Source organism: Balaenoptera acutorostrata, chromosome 15 (assembly GCF_949987535.1).
Source record: "Balaenoptera acutorostrata chromosome 15, mBalAcu1.1, whole genome shotgun sequence".
Classification (NCBI taxonomy): domain Eukaryota; kingdom Metazoa; phylum Chordata; class Mammalia; order Artiodactyla; family Balaenopteridae; genus Balaenoptera; species Balaenoptera acutorostrata.
In genome coordinates this window covers 14,863,219-14,890,608 of record NC_080078.1, presented here as the reverse complement: position 1 = coordinate 14,890,608, position 27,390 = coordinate 14,863,219, and the positions used below count along the sequence as shown (strand labels likewise).

The window sequence follows — 27,390 nt, the reverse complement described above, 5'->3', positions numbered from 1 at the left end:
ATTTCATTGTTAGTGTAAAGAAGTGCAACAGATTCCTTTATGTTAATCCTGTATCCTGCTACCATGCTGAATTTGTTTATCAGTTCTAGTAGTTTTTGTGTGGAGTCTTCAGGGTTTTCTGTGTATAGTATTATGTCGTCTGCATATAATGACAATTTTACCTCTTCCAGTTTGGGTACCTTTTATTTCTTTTTCTTGTCTGATTTCTGTGGCTAGGACCTCCAATACTATGTTGAATAGAAGTGGTAAGAATGGGTATCCTTGTCTTGTTACAGATTTTAGCAGGAAGGCTTTCAGCATTTCACCGTTGAGTATTATGTTGGTTGTGGGTTTGTCATAAATAGCTTTATTATGTTGAGATATGTTGCCTCTATAGCCATTTTGGTAAGAGTTTTTATTGTGAATAAATGTTGAATTTTATCAAATGCTTTTTCTGCATCTGTTGAGATGATCATGTGGTTTTGTCTTTTCTTTTGTTGATGTGGTGTATCACATTGATTTGTGTACGTTGGAAAAAGGTTTTTTTGAAGTGAGAGGTGGAATCTTCAGTTTGACCTATGTAGTTAAGGTGTATTTTTACATGATCTGTGTGTGTTTGTCTCACTTGAATAAACCAGTTACTCTAATAGGGGTAATGCTTTTATTATCTTAAAACTTTATTGCCGCTACAATCATTAAAATGTATTTCAGATACTAAAGTTCAAAAAATAAGATTGTAAGAAATTACTCTGAAACAGATTCACAGACATAGAAACAAACTTACGGTTACCAAAGGAGAAAGGGGGTAAGGGAGGAATAAATTAGGAGTTTGGGATTAGCAGATACAAACTATTGTATATAAAATAAACAACAAGATCCTACTGTATAGCACAGGGAACTATATTCAGTATCCTGTAATAAACCGTAATGGAAAAGAATATAAAAAAGAATATATTTATATGTATATATAACTGAATCACTTTGCTGTACACAAGAAACTAACACAGCATTGTAAATCAACTATACTTCAGTTAAAAAAAAAGAAATTGCTCTGAGAAAGCATGTAATAGGTTGATTTTAAATTTTAATACCTACAAAAGGTACTTTTTCTTCCTAATTATCTTTTTTTGTGTGTGTATAGAAAAGGATCATGGGTATATGAGATACTTTAATTCCTTTCAGGTATTGCATTAGAGAGCACAATTCAAAATCAAGAGGCTTAGAAGGTGATCAGAGACCAAGTGATATTTCATGTTTTCTGAGAGCACTTACCCTATTACAACACCCTTATCTCTGTGTGTAAAGGTCTTATTTTCCTTTCAGTGTATTTATTTGAAGAGGGCAAAGAGTTGTATGGCCAACTGATTAGACAGTTGTTTTTTTTTGCTTCTCTTGCCTCTGCTCTGTCATGGTCACTGTGCTACTTGGGATGCATACTTTCACTTTGATCAGTATGACTTGAAGTTTGAATGGTGGGTAAATAATTGTTCATCTCCACATAAATAAATTAGCCTTTGCCTTTTTGGCAAATCAAGTGGATTTGGGAAGGTTGTCTAGCATAAGTCATCTATAATTTTTGTGCTTCTACTGATTGTTATTTTACATGTTGACTGGTTTTGTAAATTCATGCAGTCTTTGAGAGAGTTGTTCAAGATAGCAGTGCCATTTCAGTGTTAACGATTAAATATATAGATCAAAGCATGATATATTTTGGCTAAGAAGATACTGATAGAGCACCTTTATTTGAATAGGAGTATCTTGTAGATATGTAGTTTTATCTAATTGTACTTCCTACTCATAAAATAGATTTAGCTTACTTTAAGGAAAATGCAAATATTTAAACATAAAATAATTTAAATTCAAGTTTAACTTTGATTTAGCATAATTTAAATAATCTTAAATTAGATACTGAAAGTAATTCCATGCATGGCTCTTCTGTGTAATGAAACTTAACTATGTTTAATTTTCCCAGCAGAAATTCAGGAACCAAAAGCTCCCAGTCCTTCTATAAACCGGCAAACCAGCATTGAAACGGATAGAGTGTCTAAAGAGTTCATAGAATTTCTCAAGACCTTCCACAAGACAGGCCAAGAAATCTATAAGCAGACCAAGCTGTTTTTGGAAGCAATGCATTACAAAAGGGTAGGTTGAGAACCACTTAGAAACATAGAGTTTTGGTTTTAGGAAAGGTCTCAGAGATAATGTAGTGCAACTTTGTCATTTTACAACTGAGAAAATAAAGAACCAGAAATGTTAAGTGACTTACCTGAGAAATGTCACTGAACCAAAACACGCCTCCCAGGCTAATACTTTTCCTCTGCAACTTAATGGTGTTTGGATCATCTTCGCATGGAACGTCTGGCATCAGAGCTACTTGTGTTGTGTACTTTAGTAATAAGCCTTCCTAACTTGTCACCTTGTAAATAGTGTAAACTGCCAAGAGAGCCATAGTAGACCTTGAACTCTAAGTAACAATCATTAGACCAATAGTAATCATTTTAGGTTTTTTTAGTTTTGTATTGATTTTTAATTTTCCTCTCCTTGCTCAGGTAGAGAAGGGAAAGCTAAAATTTAAACATTGAAAGGGACCTTAGCAACTATATAGTTACCGTCCCTTTATTTTACAGGTGGGGAAGTTGAGAGCCAGAGAGGATAAGTGACTTGTCCAAGGTCACTTGGATAACACCTTGTGTCTTCCACACATGTGTCTTTGACCTGTACTTTCTAACCCATAATTTCAACAATGAACCACTCTTGCCCACATCTTTTTCCTCTTCATTCCTGTTTTCTCCAGTCCTAGTGTATGCCCAGTGGTGAGCAACCTTTTTACCACATATGGGTCAAGTCTAGAAAATTAAGTATTTTCAGAATTGCATTAAATTTTTTTCAGCCATTTTGTCTTTATCAGGAAGCATTTAATGTCTCTACTGAGTTGTTTTTTTTTTTTAATTTCCTCATTCCCAGAAGATAGCTCTTTTGGCTGAAATTTCATTCAGCACCTACATAATCCACACACATTGCAGTATTGCAATGTAACGCTTGACTTTTCAACAAATGTTGTTTGCTAAGACTCTGAAGCTGAAGGGTTTATTTTTTAACCCTTTTTTCTTTTTGATTAATCTCATTAGCTACTTAATAGTCCCTTGTAGTCCCTTTTCACATTCTTTAAGAGATATTTCTATTACACACAAGACAGGCAGTGACATCATTAACACAGAATTCATTTATGTTGAACATACAGTTGTCATCAGCTACTTTTTTCTTCTTCGAAGTCACCACAGCAAGAATTTAAATTTTATTGAGAAAATGGGAAGGTGGGGGAGGGAGTGGGGTGCTAAGAAGAAGCTAAAGAAGAATTTACAAGGTTTAGTTTTTTAAACTTATTATTGTTACATATTTAGTTTACATAACTAGAATTTAAGAATCTCACTGTGAGAACCAAGCTTCAAATAGGTTTAAGAGTGGCCATGGACTCAGGGTTGTATATGGTCACCAGTGAAATGAAGAATGTCTAGATTTCTTTGTCATTTGGATGAAAAACTGTATGTGCCCAGGGTAATTTTAAAGCATTATATAGACCCAGCTAGATGTTCACCTTTCCCATCATAACTTGAAAACCATATTTTCTAACTTAATGAGCTCCCTGACTTGGTAAAAAATTTTTTTCCACAAATTTATTCATATGAAAATATTTTCAAAACACACAGACCACAGTTAAATCAAAGTAAATAAGACTCCTAGAGAAACTGTTTTGCTGCCCAAACTGTTTAAATCCTGCCCTTGCTAATTGTTGATAAATCCCTCACATACATTTTCCCCTGTTCTGAAAGTGTAGCTTGCCCCATTTTTAAAAGTATAACCTTTGTAACCCTCTGCTACCTCAAAATTTAGACCCTTTAATTTATTGGATATTGCATTAAAGCTTTTTAATAAATGAACTTTCTGGGTTTTTCAATGCTGTTTTTAAAACACGATTTCTTTATTAGTAGTAGTTCAAATATGCTCTTTTTCCTTGTGAAGGAAGCGGTCAAGCACAATATTAAGACCTTTTGCTGATTTCAGTGTTCTTTTCCCAGCCATTCATTCTGTAAAAGTCTGGTATTGATTATATTATATACTTAAAGTTTTTCTGATATTACTTAAAGTTTTTCTGATATTAATTCTCCTGAAAAACTGTTTTCTAAACCTGAATGAGGAGAAAGAAAATATAATAATTTAAAATATGGCTATATCTTCTCTTCCCCAAAATAAGTAAAAAGATAGGTGTTCTCCTATATTTTAAAATAGCTTTACAATTCTAAACCATATGTATGTGCAAGGAGTAGTTTGCCCTGCTATGTAATTACTGTTAGGAGAGCAGAAGCATGTATTCAAAACAAAGAAACTTTAATCAACAAAGTAGGCTTTAATTGTGGTAAGAAAATCAGGGGGTTGGGGGAAGTAACCCAGGACCTAATGGTTCTGGGTTAATTTTAAAATTAGAGGCATTAAGGATGAGAAGTGAGGCAACGGGACAATGGGAAAACATCTGAGGTGATGAATGTGTACATCATAAGAAAGAAAACTAGGTAAAAGATTGAGTTGATAACTATGTTAAAAGTAATGAATGAAGAAAAATAATCAAGAACATGTCATACAAGGCAGCCTTGATGGCTCAGTGGGTGAGGCTGGTGCGATATAGTCTCCCAGCCTTGACATTGTTTCTCAGGCCCTTTCCTATTTTGCACAGCTGCAAAACAAAAGAACAGTGGCCAGGATGGAAGAGGATGTGGGTCAAAGTGGACCAGAAGAGAGATACTCCTTCTGCAGAGAAGATCCTCGTGGATAGGAAGGTCAAGCTAGAAGAGCAGCTGGAAGAGACCATGGGAAATGGTTTTCAGAGCTTCTGCAAGGGCTTGTGAGAGGCTGCAGACATTTTGGAGAAGGCAACACAATGAAGAAGTAAAAGACGATAACCCTCACCTGAAGGGCCTCTATGAGGGCCTCGTAAGGACCGAAGTCCACATTCAGAAGGTGTTCATGAAGCATGGCCTACTTAACTTGAACCAGTTATGGTTCAGATCTAGCCAAGTTTTGACTCTTACAGACGTGAGGCCTTGTTCCACGTGCTGGTTGAGGGGAAGGAACCGGGCTCAGTGGTGCTAGTGTGGGGTACAACTGCACGGGCACACCCAAAGGCCCACCCTGCTGCGTGTGGTGAAAGAAATGTAGCAGCCTCTTGAAGAGATTTTTTAAAACTAGCTGCTATACTCCTTGAAAACCTGGTTCACTTTACTCATCTATGAGTACTTTTGATCTTTTCCTAAACCTTGTTGGAAAACTCAAGTAACCAATGGCTAAACACACAATTGCATTAAGGAACTCTAATTCGGGAGTCTGTTCACTGATTTTTAGGACTACATGTTTAGTAATGTCACGTACTTGCAGAAGAGGCCAACAGGACACTACTGGGCCTCTAGAGTGTCATGAATAATGCTGTATCTGCTTGAACTCTGGTAACATCAGAGTGTTTTAAATGAATGCAGCGTCTTTGGGAATTCTGCAGTTTGGCTACCTGACTGCACCAACTGCACTGATTCTTCTGCATCTCACTGTAAAATGAGAGTTACTGGAACACTTAGCCCCCTACACATTTCATTCATTGAAAGAAAGGCACAAGTTTAAACATTTCTGTTGCTGAAAAATATGATGATGTTTGTACAGAGCATATTTGAGTTCATTTGTAATTTATAACTATCTAGCTCCTGAAAGTGATAGACTGCAGACTCTTCCTTAGAGATATGAAATGAATATATGTACCTTAACACTTCTTACCACCTTCATTTTGCCAATAATTGAATTTGACAAAAATCAATTACTTTTGCTCTGTTTTGTTCATCTAAAGGTAGAAATGTTTCAATCTGTATTCAACTAGCTACATGACTAGCTACATTCCCTGATAAGGTGGACTATCTTAAAATCTGAGGACTGCATGCTTGTTGTACTTTAAATGTTAATGTTTAATTTTAAGTTTTATTTAGGAGGAGTAAAGCCATAATATGTTTAGTTTCCTAAAAAGAATTATTGAAGGCAGCAGGAAGTAGCAATACAAAAAAAAAAAAAAAATGAACATTAAAGTTAAAACCTAAGTAGATCAAACAGTTAACTGTAGTACAAAAGAAAATTAATCCAGAAAACATATCATGGAGATCCAGTTTTTAAAGATGAAATACACAGAAAACATAATTAAGGAAATAGTCAAAGATTTTCAAAATGGGGGTGGAAAAAAAGAAAAAAGATTTCAGCCAGACAGTTAAGAAAGAATACAGAGAACCTCTTGGAATATTGAAAGGAATATACCCACTTGTCAAACTTGTACACTACAAAGAAAAAGTTTTTTAGGAAAAAAAATAAAATGGCTTTACACAGACATTATAGAAAAGATGATCCCAGGCATTGGCTAGAGAATACTTAAAAGCATTCATTTACACTGCTAGACTGTGTTTTTTCTTAGAAAACTATGAAAAAACCTTTAAAAGAATTTACCAGTGCAAACCTGCAATCATATCACTTAGCTCCTTTGGCAAGAATTTTGAAGGATCTGAGAGGTACTCTCCTTGCAAGTTAAAAGTTAGCCTGCCATAGTTTCATGGATATTGGCAGAAGACACAAGCCTCCTGGGTCAGAAAAAAAGAGGCCAGTTTATTACAGCACTAGCAGTAACGAGAGTATATCAGCGTTTGTACCAATTTCCTACGTATCAATTCCCACAGGGCAGTGCAAAGAAGACCAGGTAATGCCTGCACATGCAGTAAGTTATGATAGAGAAGAGGATCTTTTATAGGGCCATGAGCTTGCCTGACCTTTGCCCCAGAGGGAAACATTATTATACTAGACAGTAAACAATCTACCCTTTTCACTTAAGGGAGGCTCTACCTCTGTCTTCCAGGCCTGTCTGCTATACAGCTATCCTTGAAAAGGGTGCAGAACAAAGGCAGTCAGTGTCTCTCCTCACAAGATGTGTAGAAATAGGAGAGGTCTATGTAGAATTGTCTCCCCACATCTTTACAATATTATAAAGGGTGGAACAATAGTACATGGCCACTTTCATTCTTTCTTTCATTCAGCTAGTGTTGAGCACTGTGCCTGGCTCTGTTGTAGGCACCAAGGATGCGGTAGTGAACAGTGCCCTCATGGAGCTGGCATTTTAGTGGAGGAGATAGACAATAAACTAATTTATGAAATATAACAGTGGTAAGTCCTCCAAATAATCTAAAGCAGGAAAAGAGGACAGAGTGGCAAGGGAGTTCACATTACGAATTAAACACTGTACTGAAGTGTAAATCTGTGCAAGAGAAATAGAAATATAAAAAGGAGTTTTCTGAATTGTAACAAAATTAGTGATTGTGTGGAACTGGTGTAGGAATAGGTGGTCCATTGCCACCTGTAAAACAGACCATTTAGGCCTTTAAAAGGAGGTCACGGTTTCTGGTTAGAAGTAAGTACTAGTAATAATCACAAGAATGAAGTGTGTTCTTAGTGTTACGATTTGGTGCAAATGAAAGGTAGCCATGTGTAAGCTACCTAAGTAGATAATCCATTGCAGAAAGTACAGAATTATGTGCATTCAGTCTTCCTGTTTAACCTGAATACCCTCTGAGAATTTTAATATTTTTTATATTATTGTCTTGTACAGTGGCTGGCAAGTCTATTAACCATGTAGTAAATGTTTTTAGAATGGATAGAAATATCATTTTCCAGAAATTGGGGGAAAATAATCTTACCGGAAAATCCGAGGGAAAACAATACTAATAGAGGTATAAATTTAGCAACATGGGTGAGATAAATCCACAAAATTTAGTTATAGTACAAGATGCCAGAGATAAAAAGCTAAAGAGCCTAGCACATTTTTTAAAAAATAGCAATTTTTAAAGACAATAGCAATAAAAAGATTAAATATTAAATAATAACTTAATCTAATATAGAAAGTTAGAGGCTCATTCAAAGAATTAAAAGACTGTTTCTGGATTTTATCTTGGATTTAGCTGAGGAAGTATAATATCCTGGATCTAGCTGAGGAAAACAAAAAGATAAATTCACAAATACTTTGCAGGTCAATATGAACACTTAAAATATTAAATTACAATGTTACACTGTTTATTCTAGAAAAAGAAGGAAGCAGGGGTTTGTGAGGGAAGGTTTCTAAATGTAGCAGACTTCAAAATATACTAAAATGAAAGTTACCACAACTAGATATGATTTTCATATATATATATATATATATATTCAATATGTAGAGAGATAGAGAAGAGAAAGAGAGCAGTGAAATAAACTAGGGATTCCAGAAATAAATTCAGTTTCTCAGGAGCAAATTATATGAGAATTGGAAAACAAAGGGGAACAGGACTGCTTTTTACTAATTGCCGCTGAAAAAGGGAAGTTTGTATGCAGATTATTTAAGGTCTGTTTTTCATACTATGAACCTTACATGCCAGCCAAATAAAAGAGCTAAGCAGGAAAAAACTTAGAAGAAAGCAGATTTGTTTCACCTACAGAGAGGAGCTAAATTCAGCTGTTGAAGAATTGTTCTTAATGACCAGAGTAAGGTTTAACGGTATTAAAAAACATTCAGGCAGTAACAAGTGTGCAGTCAAGGTGGTCACAGAGCGCTCTGAGTGCCGTGAGGCCTGCAAAGTTATTTTGACTGAGGGAATGGAGGACACCTTTTTAGAGGAGGCAAGATGTGGACTGAGCCTTCAAGGAGATACTGTGGAACTTCCTTGGGCAGCTGTTGGAGGATTGGAGAGGAGTAAAAGTCATCTGGACAGAGAATAATTTCACAGTGTTAGAGAGGCGGGAAAACTAAATGCAGATTCTCAACAATAGGTAACCTGGCAGGGTAAGTGGGGACCAGATCATAAGATAAGACGATCAGTTGAGAAGAGAAAGATCAAACATGGGGAGAGCAGCTGAACTCCAGGTGAGAGATAATGAGGACCCAAACCAGGGAAGGATCGACGGGAGAGACACTGTGAAGGCAGATAGGCAAGGTTTGGTCACTGTCCCTCACCCCAAGGCATTTTTTTTTTTTTAATGTGACGTATATGGTTTTTTTTTTAATTAATTAATTAATTAATTTATGGCTGTGTTGGGTCTTCGTTTCTGTGCGAGGGCTTTCTCTAGTTGCGGCAAGCGGGGGCCACTCTTCGTCGCGGTGCGCGGGCCTCTCACCATCGCGGCCTCCCCTGCTGCGGAGCACAGACTCCAGACGCGCAGGCTCAGTAGGTGTGGCTCACGGGCCTAGTCACTCTGTGGCATGTGGGATCCTCCCAGACCAGGGCTCGAACCCGTGTCCCCTGCATTGGCAGGCAGACTCTCAACCACTGCGCCACCAGGGAAGCCCCCAAGGCATCTTTTCTAAGGTAGCCAAAGCATCAGGGTCTGCGTGCTTCATCAGGGCTTTATTGGCCCGTGTCATTGGCCTGTGCAGAGGTGGTCTGTGAGAAGCAGTCCTGTGGAATTTGTCTTGGGCTGTATTCATGCCCATCTGTGATGAAATCTTTATGAGAACCCTTGGAGAAATTCCTGATTTTGGTGTCAGAATTTCACCTGAAGAATTAGTTTGCTTTTACATTTTGGACACTCAGTTATGTGACTCTTCTCATCTTAGTGATGATTGCTAGAAAGTTTAGTTAGAGGCAAATTTATGGGCTGGCTTTTTGCTAACTTCTGTATCTTCAAGGAATACATTTTTGTGTTATCTTTCCTGGCTCTACTTTCTGTTTCTGTTTCTCTCCGTGTTTTGTTTTGTTTATCATTTTCTAGCTTATTGCGCTGAACTGTGTTTATCTTTTATATAGACTTCAGATATTCTTTGGAAGAAAGTATATGTGAATATATATATTTGTGTTACACCTATAAAATCAGCAAAACCAAATAAAAATGATAAAGCCCAGTGTTAGAGGGGCTGTGGAGAAACAAGCACACCTATGTAGCTAATGACTGTACTTGGAGTTTCTGAGGGTTATATATCTAGCAATGGATATTTAGAGCTGCAAAGTTGTCCAGACTTATTAAGCTGTTAATGCCGCTTTTGAAAATGAATCACAAAGAAATAACCTAAAAGAAACAGTCTTCGCATAGTTGTTTATAGCTGCAATATGTAATTAGTGAAAAAAGGGAAAGAACCCAAATACACAGTGGTAGAAGTGGTTAAATAAATCGGTTAATATAATGGAATATTATAAAGCCATCAGATAGTTAAGTAGATTAGATAAATCAAAATGTACAGGGGCTTCCCTGGTGGCGCAGTGGTTGAGAATCTGCCTGCCAATGCAGGGGACACAGGTTCGAGCCCTGGTCTGGGAGGATCCCACATGCCGTGGAGCGACTAGGCCCATGAGCCACAATTACTGAGCCTGCGCGTCTGGAGCCTGTGCTCCGCAACAAGAGAGACCACGATGGTGAGAGGCCCGCGCACCGCGATGAAGAGTGGCCCCCACTTGCCGCAACTGGAGAAAGCCCTCACACAGAAACGAAGACCCAACACAGCCAAAAATAAATAAATAAATAATTTTTTAAAAAATGTACATAAACATGCAAATTATTAAAATATACATTGTACCCATATAAGAATGTGTATATACAGCAAAAAGAAGTGAGAGGTCATGGAATGTTGTAAATAATAATAATGGACAGGCTTTTCTCCCCTGCAGCATTAATTTAATTTGTAAGTACTTTTGAGATTAGTTCAAGGAGTGGGTTTTGTAAAGTTTAGAGCTTTCCTCGTGATCTTTCTTCAGCTACTAAGCAGACTCTTTGTCCCTTTGTTTCAGGATTTCAGCATTGAGGAGCAGTCAGAGTGTACTCAGGATTTTTACCAGAATGTGGCTGAGAGAATGCAGACTCGTGGGAAAGGTGATACCTTGTTGGCCTGCCTTTGAGGGATTGCTGGTAGTCACATAGGGCCTGCTGCTGAGTCTCTTAGCAGTTTCCCTCTTGCTCAAAAGGCCTGGTTGGTTTGCCTGCTCTGTTCTGTAAATTACTCCACTGACATTCAGGTAGCTGGTTTTACACTTAGCAGTGTCTTTGAATACCACCATGTATATCATTCCAAGATAATTAAGCAATTGGATAATTTCTTGAGCAATGTTTAATAATTTCATTAGGGGTAGGGACAGATTAAAACCCCTTGGGAGGCTTCTAAATGAAACCCCCATCTTGGAATTGCCATCTTGGTGAGTCATTATTCATGACCATGTATTCCTCATGTGAGTTGGGGCAGGAAAGAAATTGAGAACCACTGGCCGTGCTTTAGGTTTTTAGGGATTCTTCTTGAATTTGACTTGCATTGATGTAGATTTTAGGGTGTACTTAGCGTACATGTATATCTGAGAAATCTGCCCTATATGTATACCTCAGAGCAACCCCTAAGGTTTCATAGGAAACCTCAGAAAAATGAAAGGGTGAGTCTTGCCAGCATTCATCAGTCTTGGGAATTTCATGTGCTTTTCTGATGTAGCAGTAGGGAATGACCCATGCTGAGGTCTTCCCACTTGGCAGGGTGTACAGCTGTTAGGTCCTGCCAAACAACTTAAGTTAGAAGTAGGGATTCTATAAAAGGCAGCCCCAAAAGTTGAGGTAATTTTTTAAAGGGTACTTTTTAATGTAACATCTTATACTTTTGTTTCTGAGTATATTTAATGTATTTCTGGTAAATTAGTTTTCTGCTACATTGAAAGTACTGTGAAAACATACTCAATTCTAAATGTTCATCCTTCATTCAAATATCCATTTGGGTATTTCAGTGCCTCCGGAAAGAGTTGAGAAGATAATGGATCAGATTGAAAAGTACATCATGACTCGTCTCTATAAATATGTGTTCTGTCCAGAAACTACTGATGATGAGAAGAAAGATCTCGCTATTCAAAAAAGGATCAGGTAGCTGATTTTTCTGCTTTTTCTTGTTATATTTACTACCTCCTGTTGGAAGAACACATTGCAGGAAAACAGGACACTTGAGTTTCAAACCTTCAGAGCAAGTAACAGCTTAGGTACCTGCCATCCTTAGCATATACACTCCTTTGTGGCGTCAGAAAGAAAAGGAATGTGGTAAATTGACAGGATGAAAAGGCTCAAGTCACCATCTTGCTTATTCATTTGAATCCAGGCAGCTTTAGATAAGAATCATGTTTGATATGTGAGACTGTTTAAATCTCCAAAATCTCCAAGGAACAGGAGGAAATTTCATTGTTTTCTCATTTCACTGCACTAACTATCTTGTCAGGCAGGAAGCTGTGAGTATCCCTATCAAGGCAGTGTGTGTCGTTTTTCCTCATTCCTACCACGGGTGCTCGTGATTTGATTCAGCCATTCCTCCAGTCGCATCTTTCCTCTACCACTGGGTTGCTAACACTTTGCAAAGCACCCACTCTTCCATGGCCAGAAGAGTGAGCCCCAGTGCTCTGCATTCCAATGGCAGCAAAACACTGAGGAAAGAGGCCGTCTACATGTGGGAACAGGGCCAAGCCTGAGCATGATGCGGTGCTTCTGGAGGAGAGGGGCCTAGCAATCGCAAATGGGGTTCCCAGACAGCGGGGCTGGTAATTGGTAGCTTTGGACTTGATGGTGTCTCACCAGAAGTGAGGAGTTGATCTTGGGAAGATGGAAGACAGAGCCAGAAGTAACTAGGTGGGCTTTGGACTGAGGTGCAGGGTGAGAGTGTTAGTCAAGCAAGTGGTGAGGGTCAGCAGCAGAATCTCTGGAGCAAAGGTACCATGTGGCCAGGAACCTCAGTGATTCCGGCAGAAGTGACACATGCTTGTTGACCTCTTGCTCAGGCTCTGGTGTGCCTCAGAAGTCGAGGGCAGAGCCGAAAAGGCAGCAGTTAGGACAGGGAGCAGCAGAGTCTTCTCAGACCCTCATTCTCCAGTATCAGGTGCTTTGCAGTCATAGGGTAATCTCATTTCAACTGGTAAAATTGTCTTCTGCTTCCTTGTGATAAGTGCAGAAGAGAAGCCTCGTTTTAGGATTCCAGTTACTTCGGCCCATCAGCTGAGCTCCTAGTATGTGCGTGCGCCTAGGATTGCCTGGTTAGTCAGCGGTGCCCCATCCCCATTCCCTTAACTGAGGAAATGGCAAGATAATTGCTTACAGTCTGTCCTTGGAACTTGTTTTCACTGTCTCCCTCTCTCTCTCTCTCTCGGTAGAGCCCTGCACTGGGTTACACCCCAGATGCTTTGTGTCCCTGTTAATGAAGAAATTCCAGAAGTGTCTGATATGGTGGTGAAAGCAATTACAGGTCAGTGAAACAGAGCTTTTATATTTGGATGCTTTTCCCTTGAAGTTAGCATTTGGCTTTATAAATCTATACTTATTTCAGTGAGTAAAAAGACAGTGTTCCTAAAGTACTTTTAAAATACAGACTGCCAAAGCTATGTTGGAATGTGGTAAAAGTGATTTAAGAGTATTAGTTTTATGAATTTGAAACATGCAGATTGGCAGGTAAACCACTTTCCCCCTTCATTTTCCATGACTTATTTCTTGAGCATTGAACTAAAGTCAAATACAGCTAGGGTAAATTTCTTAAAACTCAGTTGCATTTATATATTCAAAATAATTTTGAGAGGTGGACTTGGTGAGGTAGGGTCATCCCCAAGCTAGAACTATATATTAAAATGATGCCTCTAGGGACTTCCCTGGTGGCGCAGTGGTTAAGACTCTGCCCTCCCAATGCAGGGGGCCCAGGTTCGATCCCTGGTCGGGGAACTAGATGTCACATGCATGCTGCAGCTAAGAGTTCGCATGCCACAACTAAGGAGCCCTCAAGCCGCCACTAAGGAGCCCATGTGCCGCAACTAAGACCCGGCACAACTAAATCAATAAAATAAAATAAAATATATATATATATTTTTTTTTTTTTTTTAAAGAAATCTAAGAAATCTTTGTCTATGACAAGATCATAACGTTTAAAAAAAAAATGGTGCCTCTAATTGGTTCATCAGAGATGTGCTTCGAATTACTTTTCTGGTTTGTTCAAGAAGTAAATGAAGTGCCCTAAATCGATGTGGCTCTGACGTCCTGGACAGGTCCAGGCATCTAATAAGGCTTCTCTTTCTTAGTCATAAGAATAATCCAGCAGAAGTGCAATACAAAAGTTCAAAAAAAGAAAACGAAAAAACAAAAAAAAACCCTCCTAATGGAGAAGACATCCAACTTGCCCAACTTCTTAATTAAGGAGAAGAGTTGGAAAGACTTGCTGCTTTAGAGACTGTTAATGAACTCCTGCTGGGAAGGAGAGCGGGCCAGCTGACGTTAGCCGTGCTGGAGGCGCGCCGTTAAGTAGGCTCCGCTGGTTTTCAGAACCAGAGACTCAAGTTACGGGAAGAAATGGGGGTTTGCTTGACATACTCTCAGGGTTGGAAGGGAGGTGAGGCTGTCACAGAAACTTAGCTTCAAGGCCCCTTTAGGGACTGAATTATCTCTGGTTAACATGATTCTTCCACTTTCTCAGGTTCTGCTTCTCTGTGTACGTCTTTGCATTTCAGCTCTCATTAAGAAATGAATGATTTTCTGTATTTCCCTGTGTAGGGTTTAATTGGCCTCACTAAATACTGTCCACTTTGTTGTTCAGAGCTTTTCTTCTAGGCTACTCATGGGTCCCATGAATGACTACTTTGGGCCAAGACCCACCTCCAACCCCACCTTTTGCTCAGGGAACATCCATAAGAGATCAGAGATGAAGCCTGAAACTTGTCCTTAAGTTTTCCCCAAAAAATGGTTCTGAAGAACCTAGGGGCAGGACAGGAATAAAGACACAGACGTAAAGAATGGACTTGAGGACCCGGGGAGGGGGAAGGGTAAGCTGGGATGAAGTGAGAGAGTAGGACTGACATGTATACACTACCAAATGTAAAATAGATAGTTAGTGGGAAGCAGCTGCATAGCACAGGGAGATCAGCTCCGTGCTTTGTGACCCCTCTAGGTGGTCACAAAGCATGGAGGGTGGGAGGGAGATAGGGAGGGGGGGTGGCAGACGCAAGAGGAAGGAGATATGGGGATATATGTACACATATAGCTGATTCACTTTGTTGTACAGCAGAAACTAACACACCATTGTAAAGCAACTATACTCCAATAAAGATGTTAAAAAAAAGAATTTGAGAGGTGGAACTTTTCTCTTGAGGCATCTAAGATGGTGTTTCAAGAGATCTTTTGATAGTAAAAATACAGCCACAAAATTTTAAAAGCCTTCTTACTCTCTCATCTTAGCCCCCTCTTCTTGCCAGTCCAAGTGCAGACACATTCTGTCTCTGAGGACCAAAGTTTATATGATCACTTTCCTCCTACTCTAAACTTGTCAGCCTTAGAAAGGACAGTCTGTAACAACGGTCTTAAATATGGAGACAATCAGTGAAATTTCTCCAAATTGTCCTGTGTGCTACTAATCAGGACTGTCAGTTTTGTTTATAAATACACTGAGCTGAGGCCTTTGCCATGTCTGGTGACCTCTGTCTTCTAGTGGGTAGAACCCCCGGATGCTACTAAATATCCTGCAGTGCACAGGACAGTCCACTACGACAGAATTATCCAGCCCAGATGTCAGCAGTGCCCAGGTTGACTGACCTAGAAGTACAGCCTACTTCGTTTTCAAAGCCCCATTAAAGATAAGCCTGGACATCTGCTAAGATAGAGTACCCACACTCAACCCTGTCTTTCCTACTAATTAAAAGCCCTGAACAGAAGGTGCAAAGCAGTATCTGAGGACTCTGAAAAGTAAATAATAGCAGGTAGATTGGGAAGGGAAGGTCATTACTAGAGGAACAACTAATACAGTGGTGAGTTTCCTGTTTTGTTTACTTTTCTTTCCATGTCTCCTAGTTTAGACTTCAGCGCAGTGCAAATCATGGAACTGCTCATTGGGGTGGGCGATCCAAAAACAAAAAGAAACTTCTCTCAGACTAAAGGATACTTAGGAAGGGTGGTGTTCACTACAAGATGAAGAGTGTGGGAGAAATCCCTTGGGTTTTCCCCTTTATTCTCCTTCCTTTTCCTTCTGTTCTCTTCCTTTTTACACTACTGGCCCTGCTCCTTGGCAGTGGCAGCTACACATGCATCCAGATAAAAAGTACAGATAGGCCTCGGAGATACTGCAGGTTCGGTTCCCGACCACTGCAATAAAGCAAATATCGCAATAAAGTGAGTCACACGAATTTTTTGGTTTCCCAGTGCATAAAATAAAAGTTAGGTTTACACTATACTGTAGTCTGTTCAGTGTGCAGTAGCATTATGTCTTAAAAAACAATATACATACCTTAATTAAAAAATACTTTATTGCTAAAAATGCCAAAGCAGTTACTATGATAACATCAAAGATCATAGATCATGATAGCAAATATAATAGTAATGAAAAGGTTCGAAATACGCAAGAATTACCAAAATGTGACACAGAGACATGAAATGAGCAAATGCTGTTGGAAAAATGGTGCTGAGAGACTTGCTTGACGCAGGTTGCCACAAACCTTCCATCTGTAAAATAACACAGTATCTGTGAAGCACAATAACATGATGTATGCCTGTAATTCACATTTCATTCATTTTAAAACTTAAAGAATAAAGATTAATGAGAAAATGGTGAAATGTTTGAAATAGAGAATGAAAACCAACAGTAAAAGGCAGAAGGCTAAATAGGGTGAAAATGGTATAAAAAATATACATTTCCCCAGATCTTTTTGGTAATAAGTTCTATTTAAATAGAAAAAGAAATAGACTGAGACATAGTAACAATAATTACAACCCAGAATTAAAAGATTAAAGGAACTAAACAATAAAACAAACAAAAATTATATCATTCATACAATAGACAGGTAAGTGGGGGAATAGAGATATTAATAAGTTACAATAAGGCCTCTGCACTGTCCAGTGTTCCTGTCCCACACACATTAGTCTTCCATGGCTGGTGGTCCTGTGAGGGTTTCCCCAGGTAGCTGACCTCGGGGATGAGAGCTAAGAGCAGAAAGAACTCTGGCGTGCACCACCATCCCACATAAATCTGCGACTTATGTTCCTGCTAATGGCAAGCAATTGGTGTCAAATTAAGCTGCCTCAGCTCTTTTCTTTCATGATGTTCTGGACTGCGACAGACATGTCCGTCTCAGAGGCACGCGCCTGCCCTCCTCTTGTGTTGTGCTGACGGTGCTGAGGTTGTACTTGATCATTCCTCATGGCCTCCTAGTCTTTGTGACAAAGAATGAACTTGTAAGAGCCCACCAGTTGGACTTAGTGGTAGTTAAGGGCACTGAAATAACTTTTTTCTGAGAGAAATAAAATATTGTTTATGAGGTTAAATGTATACCCATGCTCATCCTCTCTGCTAACCAGCAGGTTATAGTGTCATAAAGGTGTTGTAGATATTCGTTGCTAGTGGAGATTTACATGCCACGAGGACTGGCCACCATGGACCTCCATGTGATGAATTTCAGCTGCTTGCACTTTGATATCCAGTACAGAGATGCCTTGTATCAATATAATAGCCACATTTCTAAAAAGCATTATGGAAATGAGGCCTTCTAAACTGCGTTTTACAATGTATTAAGAGGAAAAAAAACAGTAAAGAGACTCTGCTTATTTCTCTGTGGAGCTCATAAACACTTTACCATCATGATTAAGAGAATGGGCTTTAGAGTCAGATAGACTTGGCTTCAAATCCCCCCTGTGTCCCTTTTCATTGTATGATCTTGGGCAAATCACTGAACCTTTCTGAACCTCAGTTCCCTTAATACTAATAGTGCACATGCATAATCTGGGGATGGAGAGAAATATGCTTGTAGAGCACAGTGAGTAGGGCCTGGCTCATCGTCATGTATTCCCTAAGTGTGAGCTAGTGTCTACTGTTGTTACAGTCTAAGTTTTTCATACACTAAGTTAACTGGTGGAGAAGGGGTTAGCGAGGGTACCTCTGTAACTTAATAGATAAAATATGATTATCCTGATGCCTCTTTGATGTAATGACTTTCTCACTGGAAGCAGCATCTTTTCTCCTCTACAGATATCATTGAAATGGATTCGAAGCGTGTGCCCCGGGATAAGTTGGCCTGCATCACCAAGTGCAGCAAGCACATCTTCAATGCCATCAAGATCACCAAGAACGAGCCAGCTTCAGCTGATGACTTCTTACCCACTCTCATCTACATTGTTTTGAAGGGCAACCCCCCACGCCTTCAGTCCAATATCCAGTATATCACCCGCTTCTGCAACCCAAGCCGATTGATGACCGGAGAGGATGGCTACTATTTCACCAACCTGGTGAGTATTTGGTTTCTTGGTGTTGCGGAGAAGAACCAAGAAGGTATTTATTTTAAGGATGTGACAGGTCACTCACAGGCCTGTGACACATTAGTGCTCCTGAGTTGAGGGGTCAGCATAGCTGAGGATGCTTGCTTGGTGTCACAGAGCACATGTGACCAGGCCATGCACATGTGCCACCTCCTGGGACTTGGCCATTGTGGTTCCCCTACAGGACACATGACGGCCACACTGAGGAGTCTCTGCTGCTGCTGGGCATTTGCTCTCTGGGCTCCTGGGTGTCAGAGCCATTCACTTAGTTGGTTGTTTCAGCCATGAATAAGTCAGATCTTGGACTGATTCCTTTATTAAAAGACTTAATATTTATTTTTTGTTTTATTTTTACAAGTTACATCTTAAAACTGAATACTGAGATATTTTAAGAAAGCATCAGGTTAGAGGATGTGAAATGATTTTCAGCTATTGTTTTTTTACAGTGCTAATTAACTCTAGGCAGAACAGTAGTAAAGTATGCACATCTAAGTCATAAGGCAGAATACTTCCTTTTACTGACCGCTGGATTGCTGCCTGTTTGCTTTAGACTAGATTTATTGTCAAGCCAGTGAATTTGAGCCTCGAGACACCCTATGTTCTCTCTTTCCTGCGCTGGAAGTTGTACAGGGTGATAGGTAGGCAGGGGAGGCCAGGTTACATAAGGAAGCATTTCTGGTGAATTGTCTAAAAAAGATGGGTACTTGAATCACCTACACTCTGCAGCTTCCCAGCCCCCTGACCTACAGCCTTAACTGTGTTTGCATCTTCTTTCTTCATCCTTTTCTTGCCTGACTCAGAGTCTGGCTTCTGCTCCCACTGCCCCAATGAAACTGCTGTGGCAAAAGTAAAAAAATCTGCCAGTTGCCAAATCCCATGGGAACTCTCAGTTTCACTTCACTTCTTTAACACTCCTTCCTTCTGGAACTTCTCATGTGCCTTGGCTTCCACAATTCCACTCCATTTTCCTGGGCTCTTCTTAGGCCTCATGTCCTCCACTTCCCCTCGAATGTGTTATTCCCTGGGGTTCTGTCCTCTGTGCATCTCTCTCCCTAGACTGTCTCCTCTGGTCGTAATTCTGCTGGTCACCTGTACAGTGAGGACCCGCAGGTCACCTGTTTTGACCTCACACTGAGCTCCACTCCCAGCTGTTTATCGTGCCTCAGATTTAATTTGTTCAAAACTGAAACTGCTTTCCCATCAAATGTTTCTTTCTTTTCCAATATACACTATCTCCATTAGTGGCAGTACCGCACATCTACTCCCCTAAGCCAGGAATGTTAGAATCGTCTTCAATGCGTCCTCTTTCCAGATAACGGGCTGCAGCGATTCCACACACATAGTGTGAGCCCATGGGGCAGGGTCACACGGGCACATTCTCATCAGATGGGTCTGTTGAAATAGATTTGCTAAATATTCTTTAAGGAGGTGATTCGCTTTTTTATGAATAATAAGGTAAGATCCCATGAATGAGTTTCTCAGAAGAAGTTCTGAGAGCTGCCTATTTTCTCCTGTTTATAGTGCATGTTTTTCTTATGAAAATAGCTTTTTTTAAAAAAGTGTGTAAATGGTATGTGCTCCTTGTAGAAAAATTTAATTAATATAAGAAAGTATAACTACCATGTCTGTGTCACTCAACATTTGCATTTGTTGTACTAATAATTGCTACCATTTATTCGTTGCTTACTACAGACCTATGAGCTAAGCATGTTACATGTGTTATGTTGTTTAATTCTCACAATAAATCTGGGTGGTATTTCCCCCATTTTACAGATGCAGAAACCACAGAGAGCTAAGGTAACTTTTCTAGGGTCACACAACTCTGGGCTGTCAAAGTGACAGAGGTGGCAATTCACTCAGGCTGTCTGATTTCTAAGCTTATTCTTTTAACCGTTTGTTGTTAAAATATCTCTGAGGACCAGAGATCTGTGTGCCACACCAGTACCTGAGGGCATGCTCAGTGGCTGGCCGTGCACTGGGTGGGCCTTGTGGAGCTGGCACGGCCAGCGAAGGGCCTTACGGGGCATGGCCCCCAGATCCTTGGCCCTGGAGCTCCTGGCCACAACAGGGATTCCTCTGCCCTGCAGCACGGCAAGGAAGCAGAGAGCCTCTGACCTCAAGGAACCACACAGGAAACTCTGTGATAACCATTGCAGAACAAATACTGAAGGTGCCTCTGCAAATATTTCACTCTGTACAAGACCCTAGGACCTGCGAACAACCCAAGGAGAGGATGGAGTTTCTGACAGACTCGATGAAGATGACAATTAGATTTAATTTTTTTTTTTTTAAGGAAGAAATGTATTATTGCAGATGGGAGTATAAAGGAAACAACATGAGTGGCTATGAGTTGGTAATTTTTGAAGCTCAAGTCCATGGAGGCTCATGAGATTATTTTGTCGACTTTTGATTCTGTTTTAAATTCTCCATAATAAAAGGATTTTTAACATTCTATTTGAATATTTGTAGCTTTCCTCATACAACTATAATAAATAACATTCTCTTCTTTATATTTATAGTGTTGTGCCGTGGCTTTCATTGAGAAATTAGACGCTCAATCTTTGAATTTAAGTCAGGAAGATTTTGATCGATACATGTCTGGCCAGACTTCTCCCAGGAAGCAGGAATCTGAGAATTGGTCTCCTGATGCTTGTTTAGGTGTTAAGCAGATGTATAAGAATTTGGATCTCCTGTCTCAATTGAATGAACGGCAGGAAAGGATTATGAATGAAGCCAAGAAGCTTGAGAAAGACCTAATAGATTGGACGGATGGAATCGCAAAAGAGGTTCAAGACATTGTTGAGAAATACCCACTTGAAATTAGGCCCCCAAATCAGTCTTTAGCATCTATTGACTCTGAAAATGTTGAAAATGATAAACTTCCTCCACCGTTGCAACCTCAGGTTTATGCAGGATGATGAAAATTTACATGGATAGTATTTATTTGAGCCTAAATTATAGCCAGCCCTTACTGCAGTCCACTGATTGGGGTCTAGAGTATAACTTAATTGCTTATAAATATCAGAGCATTTTTAAAGGTACAGTTTGTGGGGATTGTTTTGTTCATTTTGTTTTGTTTTTCCTGTCTGGGGAGACTTAGTAAAAAAGTACTATTTATTTGAGTCACTGAATAGATTCATTTAAGACTTGTTTGAAAGTTTTGTCTGTAAATCTGTTTTTTTCTCCATGATTTTCCTACGTGCTTTCTCTGTGGCATTCAGTGTGTTTTGGATTTGGTTAAATAATTGCCTTTTAAAGGATAAAACAAATGAATGCTACAAAAATGTATGTTTAAGAAAATACAACGGTACCACTGTTCTACAGTTTGAAATAATTTTATAATTGTAAAGATAGAAGATATATTGCTAAGTAAATATGTAAAATTGTAAATATGTAAAAAAAAAAAGGAATGGTGTCTGCTGTGCATGGCATGTCATGTGTTAATTTTTTTTTTTTTAGTTTAAAATGAAGTATATTGAATGTTTGCCTTTAACACCATTTTATTTGGTTTGCCCCACTAAAATGAATCTAGAAGTATTTAGACATACTCCCCTAAAATGTTAACTCCATTGTTACAATGCGTTAGCCCTAACTTTGAGGTCCTGTACAGAGAATGTGACACTGTTGAGGTTGAGGACACTTCTTAGGTCATATAAAGTTACTGAAGTAACTTGTCAATTGAAGGTTGAACCGTGCTTTCGGCACCTCTTTTCTCCTTTCATTCAGCAAATATTTACTGAGCTCTTGGTAAGGGAGGTGGTCCTGGGTCTGGGTCAGAAGACAGGACTGAATAGGTCTCTGCAGATGAGAGCTGATGGGGAATCCCTCTGAGCTTTACGGTGCAGGGGGGCCTTTCTGCCTCCATGGTGTAATTTTGATTTTATGGACAACCCAGACACACATCATATAAGCCTCTTTCAGGATTTCTCAACCTCAGTACTATTTGGATCCTGAGGACTTTTTTGTTTGAGTGCCGCCCCATGCATTGTAGGGTGTTTAGCGGTGTCCCTGGCCTCTACACCCACTAGATGCTAGTAGCAACCCCCCCAGTTGTGAAAAATCGTCTCCAGACATTGCCAAATGTCTCTTGGGGGACAGAATTGCCCCCAGTTAGGAACTACTGATCTACTTTGTAAGCAAAGGAGTTTTCCTTCTGGTGGGTAATATGATGTAACCAAAGAATATTGCACCAAATGCACAGTATAACGTGAACTGATAGCTCATTCAGTGAGGCTCTACAGCCCCTGGCAGCGTGGAACCTTTTCTAATCCTAATGGAACCTTTCATAACCTAAATACACCATTATGATCCTCCTTGCATTCAGTGATTTCTACAAATTGTCAGTGTACCTGTGAAATTGTAATTCCCAGGGCACCATTTTTGAACAAGATCACATCACACAAGCAGTTAAGAAAGCTTCCTTTGCTTTTCCAATATCTTTCTAATGGTGTACCACAAATCTGTAGTGCAGTAGTTTTGGAATAAAACTGGGGGTGGGTATAAAACTTTTTACCCTTTACTTAAATTAACGTATAAAATCCATCACGTTGACACATCTATTGTCCTAAAGCACTGAAGACATGAAGCAGTTAACTGAGTCAGCTGATTGCCAAGCTGACTTGGAATGTAATGAGTTACCATCAAATAAGGGGAGAATCTGCTCACAGAAACCTGGGCCCAGATGGTCTTCGTAGAAAGCTTTCCTCTTTTTTCTTTTCTATGTACTTTCTAGGTGCTAATCCAGGTATACACACTCTTAATTCTCCTGGGAATATACCGTTCTTTTAGTCGTTGTACATTATGTTTGTTAAATAAAATGCATATCAGCCTCCCCAAAAAGCTGTCTTCTTTTGACTTCTTGCCTATGTTTAAAGTAAATTGTTGAATTGGTTTTTTTGTATATATCTCATATTGGTTGAGTTCTTCATATTTGGACTCTTATATTTCTCTTAAGTTAGCATCAGTACTATGGCCAGAGTTTCTGTTTTCTCAACAAGAAAGTATTGATATTTTATGTACTATAAATGTGATTAGAATAAACTTTTGGAACAGAAGTCCTTATCAATAAAGTTTCCTGATCCATTCCTCTTCCAAATAGGTTAATTCTTGGTTCTTCATCTTAGGAAAATATACATTATTAATATTCTCATGTTATAAAGGTTTCCCTTTTAAGCCACAGCCATCATTATCATAGTTAAAAATGAAACAGACATTAAATTAATTAAAATTAAGAACAAGAGAAGGATGTTTGCTGTCACTACAATTAGCCTTTTTCTGACAGTTTTACCCAAGGCACTCAGTCTTCAGACAGAAATAAAGGGGGTTAATCTAATCAATATACAGTTATTGTAGCATGGTGTTTGAGGACATGGACTCCAGCTAAAAAGCTTGGATTTGGTTTTGAATTTAGACTCTGCCACTTATTAGCTCTTTGGTCATGGGCAAGCCTCTCATGTTTCGCATTCCTCATCTGTGAAATGGGGGTAATAATGGTACCTGCTTCAAAGGGTTGTGAGGATTAAATGACTTAGAACAGTACCTAGCAATGCTAAGTGCTCAAGTGATAGCTGTTACTTGTACATGACTTTTATATGTAGAAGACCTAAGAACTGATACTAAAACTTTTATTAAATTTTACTAAAATGGTGAGATAAGAAATACTAAAATAGCCATCAAAAGTAACTAAAAAATGACTTTTCTATATTCTCATTACTAGCCAGTTAGCAAATTATAATGGGAATTTTATTCACAATAGAAACAAATATAAATCACCTATAAGTAACAAGAGCTTTTAGCATTTATATGAAACAAAATTACAAAATTGAGTGAGAAAAGAATAAACATACACAGGGCTTGTGCCCAGAAGTTCCCTGCACTTGGACTCTAATGCTCTATCTTTGCCATTTTGGAATTCTTAATTTTATCTTTGGATTTGTGTTTTCAAGTGAAGCCTGATGGGACAGTGGAGCCTGATGGGGGCTTGGAGTCCAACTCATGCACAGTCCTGTCTCCCCCTCCTCAAACCCCAGGCTAGGTTCTTAGTCTCCCTGCTCCCACCCTGAGGACACTCTGGCCAAGGCCTGGGCACTCAGGAAAGGTTGGGGCTGGGTGTGCATGCCTGTGGTGTCTTGGGCCAGGGCATGAAGGTGCATCTGGCTGTTAGCTAGCTGGCCATTTGGGAGGGGGTTGGTGGTGAGGACAAACCTCTCGGCCACCCCGATTCAGCATGCTCCTTGGAGAAAAGCCTGAATCCAGGACTGGGGAAGGAAAGAAACAAATGAGAAAGTCCCAGCAAAACAAAGATACGAGGAAGAAACAAGGGGACTTCCCTGGTGGCACAGTGGATAAGACTCCACGCTCCCAATACAGGGGGCCCGGGTTCGATCCCTGGTCAGGGAGCTAGATCCCACATGTGTGCCACAACTAAGAGTTCACATGCCACAACTAAGGAGCCCATGTGCCGCAACTAAAGAGCTGGCAAGCCACAACTAAGAGCCCTGGAGCCGCAACTAAGGAGCCTGCCTGCCTCAACTAAGACCCGGAGCAAATAAATAAATAAATAAATAAATAAATAAAATCTTTAAAAAAAGAACAAATGGAAATGTTAGAACTGAAAACTACAACAACTGAAATTAAAAAAATAAAACCTCACTGATGGGCTACATATCAGAGAGGAGATGACAGTGAAATGAATTTGCGAACTGAAGATAGATCAATAGAAGTTACGCAATCTGCTAAACACAAAATAGACTGAAATTAAAAAGTGATAGCCTCGGGGGCCTCTGGGACAATAATGAGAAATCTAGCATTCTTGTCACGGGAGTCCCAGAAGGAGAGAAGAAAAAGTCTATGGCTAAAAAAATATTAAAATAAATAGTGTCTGAAAGTTCACCAAATTTGGCCAAAGGCATAAACCTATAGATTCAAGAAGCTGAGTGAACCACAAACAAGATAACCCAAAGAAATCCATGCAAAGACACATCACAAACTTCTCCAAATTAAAGGCAAAACTTAAAAGTAGGTAGTAAGGACACATTACCTGTAATGGAGCAATGACTTGCATGACATTGGATTTCTCATCAGAAACCATGGTGCCTAGAAGGAAATGCTGACAACGATGTGGAGAAAGTGAATCGCTCATACAATCGTGACGGAAATCTAATATGGTAAAACCACTCTGGAAAATAGTTAACTTCTTGTAAACCAAACATGTAATTATCATACAACCCACCAACTGCATTGTTGGACTTTTATCCCAGAGAAGTGAAAACTTACATTCACACGAAGGCATATGCACAAATGCTCATCGCGCCTTTATTCATGTTAACTCCAAACTGGAAACAATCCAAATATCCTTCAACAGATGAATGCTTAAACAAAGTGTGGTGCATTCATACAATGGAACACTATTCAGTAATAAAAAGAATGAACTACCGATAAAACTGCTTGGATGGATCTCAAAGGATATATACTGAGTGGGAAAAAAACAATCTCAGAGGGTTACATATTGTATGAGTCCATTTATACACATAATTTTTAAAATATATAACTTAAAATGACAGTTATAGAGATGGGGAACAGATTAGTGGTTTACAGGGATTCAGAATAGGGTGAGAAGGAAGCTGAATGTCATAAGAGAGCAGCACAATGGATTCTTTGGTGTGGAATCGATCTGTGCCGTGTCTGTGGGGGTGATTACACAAATGTACACATGTGATAAAATTGCCTAGAGCTAAACCACAATGTTAGGCAAAACTGGTGAAATCTGTAAAAAACCAGTGTATTGTTGCAGTGTAAATTTCCTGGTTGTGGTATTGTACCATAGTTATGCAAGACGTTACCATTGGAGGGATCTATTATTTCTTACTCCTACATGTGAATCAATGATGATCTCAAAATAAAAAGTTTAATTTTTAAAATCTAAAATCACGTAGAAAAAAGCTAAATGCCCATCAAGTGATGCATGGACAAACAAAAATGGTATATCCATTCAATGGTATACTATTCGGCCATAAAAAAAGAATGAAATACTGATACATTCTACAGCATTGATAAACTTTGAAAACATTATGGTGAGGGAAAGAAGCCAGACATAAAATACCACATATTGTATGATTCCATTTATATGAAATGTCCAAAATAGGCAAATTCATAGAGACAGAAAAGAGATTAGGTTGTCGGGGGCTGGGTGGAGGGGAGAATGGGAGTGACTGCTAAGAGGTACAAGGTTTCTTTTGGGGGTGATGAAAATGATCTGGAATTAGATAGTGATAAGGGTTTCCCACAACTTTGTGAATATACTCAAAATATTGAATTGTACACTTTAAAAGGATGAATTTTATGGTGAGTTGTGTTTTCTCAAAGCTTTAAAATATCAGAATGGCAGCTGTGGAGCTCATTGTTAGCATCTAAAATTTTTTTCTGACAAATCCTCCAGGCTGAATTGTGGCGTTTACTTTAAGATTTCTGTCTTGACTTCGGGATACTAAAAGTTGATGTGCTTTAAGGAAAATACACTGAGCATAATTTTAGCAGCTTTCCTTTTGTTTTCTTAAAGTTCCCCTGGTGATTTTGCTAAGATATTTATAGGAATAAATATTTGCTGAAAAAAGAAATATGTTAGCAAAGAATACAAACATAAATAGAAGGTAAATAGGCGCTTTGCAGTGAAAGTGGATGCTAAAAGTTGATTTCTTTTGCTTAAATAAAAATTAAGTTATGCAGATACAAAAAATATATGTATATATGCCAGCAGTGAACAGGTAGAATCAAGTACAAAATACACTACTATTTATAAATGTTCAAAAAACAATTTATTAAGGTATAAATATAATAATACATGTTCTGGACATCAATGCTGAAAACTGCAAAATGCTGATGAAGAAATCAAAAAAGAGCTAAATAAATGGAGAGACATACTGTGTTCATAGATTGGAATACTCAACATAGTAAAGATAGCAATTCTCCCCAAACTTCTATAGGTTTAATGTAATTCCTATCAAATTCTAGCAGAAATTTTTTATAGATATAGATGAGCTTATTCTAAAATTCAAATGAAATGGCAAATGAACTGGAACAGCTAAAAGAATAAAGTGGGAG

General features: G+C 39.0%; 1 protein-coding gene and 1 pseudogene across 5 annotated transcripts in view; both read left to right on the top strand.

Annotated features, from left to right (window-relative positions):
• RABGEF1 (RAB guanine nucleotide exchange factor 1) overlaps positions 1–23,359 on the top strand; it is an 89,410-nt gene extending 66,051 nt beyond the window's left edge. For 3 of the 5 annotated variants that reach the window (XM_007186503.2, XM_057528956.1, XM_057528957.1), the window contains 6 exons: positions 1,952–2,121; positions 10,794–10,875; positions 11,766–11,898; positions 13,167–13,258; positions 18,005–18,261; positions 20,811–23,359. In XM_007186503.2, coding sequence (XP_007186565.1) covers positions 1,952–2,121; positions 10,794–10,875; positions 11,766–11,898; positions 13,167–13,258; positions 18,005–18,261; positions 20,811–21,209 — 1,133 coding nt within the window. In that variant the 3' untranslated portion in view covers positions 21,210–23,359. Of the gene's footprint in view, positions 1–1,951; positions 2,122–10,793; positions 10,876–11,765; positions 11,899–13,166; positions 13,259–18,004; positions 18,262–20,378; positions 20,785–20,810 lie in introns of those variants that run through there. The other 2 variants (XM_007186504.2, XM_057528955.1) reach the window with 2 other exon arrangements.
• Positions 4,410–5,980, top strand: LOC114238431 (grpE protein homolog 1, mitochondrial-like; annotated as a pseudogene).
• Positions 23,360–27,390: the final 4,031 nt, after the last annotated feature.